The sequence below is a fragment of the Meleagris gallopavo genome, chromosome 1 (assembly GCF_000146605.3).
Source record: "Meleagris gallopavo isolate NT-WF06-2002-E0010 breed Aviagen turkey brand Nicholas breeding stock chromosome 1, Turkey_5.1, whole genome shotgun sequence".
Classification (NCBI taxonomy): domain Eukaryota; kingdom Metazoa; phylum Chordata; class Aves; order Galliformes; family Phasianidae; genus Meleagris; species Meleagris gallopavo.
The window spans coordinates 67180226-67184765 of NC_015011.2; the positions used below are offsets into that span (position 1 = coordinate 67180226).

General features: G+C 43.2%; 1 protein-coding gene across 1 annotated transcript in view; it reads left to right on the plus strand.

Moving 5' to 3' along the window:
• Nucleotides 1–588: 588 nt before the first annotated feature.
• The window catches only part of CMAS (cytidine monophosphate N-acetylneuraminic acid synthetase), a 10421-nt gene continuing 6469 nt past the window's right edge, over nucleotides 589–4540 (plus strand). Inside the window, exons 1-3 of the mRNA XM_010715874.3 lie at nucleotides 589–842; nucleotides 2571–2713; nucleotides 2920–3075. Coding sequence (XP_010714176.1) covers nucleotides 682–842; nucleotides 2571–2713; nucleotides 2920–3075 — 460 coding nt within the window. The 5' untranslated portion in view covers nucleotides 589–681. The remainder of the gene's footprint in view (nucleotides 843–2570; nucleotides 2714–2919; nucleotides 3076–4540) is intronic.

Sequence of the window (4540 nt, forward strand, 5' to 3'; positions counted from 1 at the left end):
GTGCCAGATCACATTGCTTGAACACCTCCAGGGACGGTGACTCCAGCCCTCCCCAGAGCAGCCTGCGCCAGTGCATCACCACTCTTTTGGAAATGAAATTTTTCATAATACCCATCCTGAACCTCCCCTGGTGCAACTTGAGAACATTCCCTCTCATTCTATCTCATCCTAATGCTGCTCAGCAGCCTCCACTTTCCAGTCTTTAAATTATTTTAAAACCTCGATTTCCTGAGCGGACTTATATTATCGGTTTTATGCTTTAGCACACTTTTACGCAGGTGGGAAACAGAAGCAAGGATTGAAGGAAGATTGTTCTCTACACGTTTAAGTGTCTCCGTGAGAGAACTCTGCCCTCTGCCGGGACTCTTCACACAGGAAGGACGTGATACGGGACAACCCACTCAAGTTTGAGATTTACGATAGCAGATAACGGAAAACTACAGGACTTCATCATCTAGGGCTTCCACAGCCCTCCACGCACCAACTGCGGGGAACACCCCACTCCCATCTAAGAAACACAAAAAAACCCACAGCTCTAACCCCACCATGAGACCTCCACTTCCCGACCCCGCCCCAGCGCGCAGGCGCGGCGGGCGCAGGACTACACTTCCCAGCACGCAGAACTCCGGGAGCGGTGCGTGGCGCACGGCGGGGCGGTAGCGCCCGCCAGAGGAACGCGGCATGGAGACGGATGAGGTGAAGCCGCGCGCCCATTTGGCCGCGCTGGTGCTGGCGCGCGGCGGCAGCAAGGGGATCCCGCTGAAGAACATCAAGCTGCTGGCGGGCGTGCCGCTTATCGGATGGGTGCTGCGCGCCGCCCTCGACGCAGGCGTCTTTCACAGGTGCGCATGCGCTATCGGCCCCCTTGCAGACGGGGGGCTGGCTGCCGTGGGCCGGAGCGGGCGGCGGTGTTCCATCACCGCTGTGGGCTGGCCGGGGGCTGGCCGCAGGCGGCCACTCGGGTTTGTCCAGCGATGGATAAACGTCAAAGGGAAGGGAATAACCGTGTGTGCCGGGAGCCAGCGTGTGGCGGTGCGTGGAACCCACTTGGGATATTCTTTGGTGCTATTCTATGGGCTTTATGCACTTCTACCTGGCTATTACACGTTTCTACGTGGCTGTTGCTCGATTCTGCCGTTTACCAGGACAAAAAAATAATTGTCCAGACACGCACTAATAGATGAAGCTGAAGGCAGTGCACGGTGAGGGTGCTCCTGGTGTGCAGCACACCTGGGTGCAACTTCCTGATGTCAAGCTGCTGGACTGTGCTAAGGGCAGGGACTTGATTCTCAGGTTTTGTGTTAAAGTGCAGAAGTGAGTCCCAGCCAGGTTCAGTGCTGAAGTATGCACCGTCTTCCGTGTCTTCACAGAGGCTGTACTGCTATCTGCTCTGGAAAATCTTTTTTATTCTATTCTAAAAAGTACAACAAGCGTCTATGACTTTATTTTTTTTTATAAAGGAATAGTGTATCGCTTCTAGATTATCGGTAGTTACCTCATGTGAATCCAAACCGCTTCATGACTTACTCTGAATATGATGCGCATATGCGTACTAGATTTTTCATTTTGCCCATTACACAACCAAACTCTGTTGGTTAAACGGGCAGTGACTGTTTGAATTAGCCAGACTCAGGCAGCTTATGGAAAAGACTTCCTCTTCGTTCATTTACATGGGTGTGACTTGACTTTGTGTCACTGTCAGATACAGTTTGGCTCTGATGATCTCATGATATCTTTGAATGGAAAAAAATTAACTAAAGCAGCACTTGTTATATGCAGAGCATTGAAAACGCCAATATTGCTGAGAGAATAAAGGTTTTTATCATAATTTTTGCTTTTGTATGATGCATGCTTCGTTTTTTTTTCCCCTGGTCATAGTGGTGACAGCAACCACCTTACAGGTGGCTTACTCAGACAGAAGTGTTTACCATCACATAATGCTCAGACTTGGTCCTTCCCTTTGTAAATGTTTATTATCCCTGAACTGTAACAATCTTGCCTTACCAGTACTGAAGGTTTCTGGTGCCAAAACCAACGTGTTTGTCACTTGAACATCTCCTTCTCTGCGACTATATGAAGCCTAGTTAATGCACTTTAAAAGTCTTGCAGAACAAGCTTCTCTTCCTACGGAGTGGCACTTTTACTTGCTGTTGGCCTTGTTTCTGAACCCTGCAGTTATCCTGAGTAAATCGTTCAAGCTAGTCACCAATTCAGTAATATTTTAGCATGCCTAATATTGTGTCAAGTTGGCATTGAATTTTCTGGTTGCGCATCTGAATTTTACATTCCTTATGCTACATGTGTATATATAGCAGGTCAGGCACCTCACAGCATTAAACTGAAATGCAACCCAGGCTTGAGGTTTTACAGTATACACCGTGTATATTTTATCCCTGTTCTTGAAAGTGCCTTGTTGGACTGACGTACAGTTTTACTTCACAAGTACAAGAACTTGTTCCTTTAATTGCCAACTATAGCACGAGGTATTGTTCAGGTGAGCAGATTGTGTCAGACAAGCCTTTTGCTGGATATTGTTCTTTATATTAATTTCTGTCAATGTCTGCCAACAGTGTGTGGGTGTCTACAGACCATGATGAAATTGAGAAGGTTGCGAAGCAGTTTGGTGCTCAAGTTCATCGCCGAAGCCCTGAAGTGTCTCAAGACTCCTCTACCTCCCTAGAAACTATCAGAGAATTTCTTAATCATCATCATGGTAAATCAGTAATGAGGCATACTGAGTTTTTATGTCATAGGCCCAGAGGGGTGATTCACTTACTGTTTAGAAAAATAACTAAAGCCTATAGTAAATAAAAGTTGGAAAGATTTCCTTCTTTTATGGCCTCTGCTCATCCCACGCTTCAGGGTTGTATATATTAAAAATACTCATTGTTTCATAAATGCATGTTTATTTTTCTTCAGAGGTCGATATTGTAGGAAATATTCAAGCAACATCTCCCTGTCTACATCCCAGTGATCTCATAAAAGTAGCAAATCTGATTCAAAAGGAGGGCTTTGATTCTGTTTTCTCTGTTGTGAGACGGCATCAGTTTAGATGGAGCGAGGTAAAAAAAGGAGGTAAGATTTTTCTGTTTGTGGCTGCAGTTAAAATTAGTCAAAGTTTTATTCAAGGGTTAATTGTTCATACTCAAGACGTTTATATTTGGAAATGATATCATGAGCATGGGCTGGGTTCCTGGGGAGGTGTGAGATCACTTTTAAGTGTTGCTGTTTTAATATTAGTGATCATTACTCAGCAATTCTGTAATTGGTTTCTAGAAGTGAAAAGATGCTGAGAATGGAAATGTTATTAACGTGTTAACTCAAAACATAACTCCCAAATTTGGTGGGTTTTTCATGATTTTGTGGACATGACACTGAGGTCATGTCTTAACTAGGGAGATGTTTAGTCTTACTGTGCAATAGCTAATAAGTTGCAAATACGTGAGGAGAGATCTTAGTAAAGACAGGATGACAACCTCCTAGCCTGGAGGCTTAAGATTTACTTCAGCCTGCTAATTTGTCTGCTGACTTATGTGAAATTGCCAACTGCCTTTGATTCATGAGGACTGAACTCATTAGCTCATACAGAAGAATATGACTATTTTTCCTAGAGCAGATATGCCTCTCAGCTACAGTTGGCAAGAGGACTGAAGTCTTTATCTTCAAATAAAGATTGTATCTTCTCATAGCTATAAGAGTACCTCCTGCGCTTGTACAAAGAACTATTCCCCCCATTGTCTGTGTTGCTTTTATTTCTGTGGTTAAAGCATAAATGTTTGGTGCTTTTTTTTCCTCAAATGCCTAGTTCAGATACTGTCTCATCTGTTTTTTTTTGTTTGTTTGTTTGTTTAAATGAATGTTTTCCTCAAATATTAACATTATTCTATTGAGATATATAATGCTTCAGATGTATTTTTTTCTGAGTTTACCAAGTGTCATGCTTTAAAGGAAAATGAAATAGGTGAAACTTGATACCAGAGGTAAATCTCTGCTCTCTCGTTCTGAGAAGTTTCTGCTTCATGTTTTGCTGGCATTGAAAGCAGCATGGGATCTTAGGGGATCTTGTTTATTCAGAGGCGCTGTTTTGTTTATTTGTGAGTGCTAATTGAACAAATTGAAAATAGTTAGTATTATGTGTGTCTCTAAATAGGAAGTATATTGGAGAAGTACCAAAATATTTTCACATATAAAATTTTTCTTCCCAAGCTCTTCTATCACTGAAATATTTCAGTGTTGGTCCCCTCAGCTCTTGGGTGCTTGGGGCATTCTGGTTTCCAGGTGTACATAGCTGAATGTTTTCTGTGTACTCTATCTGAAGGCTAAACCCCTCCCTACCAAGTACCAGGAGATAGTAGGACAGTCCTCCATTTTGTTATCCATAGCTCTGAGAAATAGCAAGAAAACTGGTGATTCTTCGTAAATGAGTGAAAGCCATGAGTGAGAATAAGAAGATGGTGATTGAATTGTGTTCTTAGTTTTTTAACAGAAGGTTTTTAGAGAAAGTGAAAGAGGATTCTGGAAAATTTGGTGATTTTTTTTT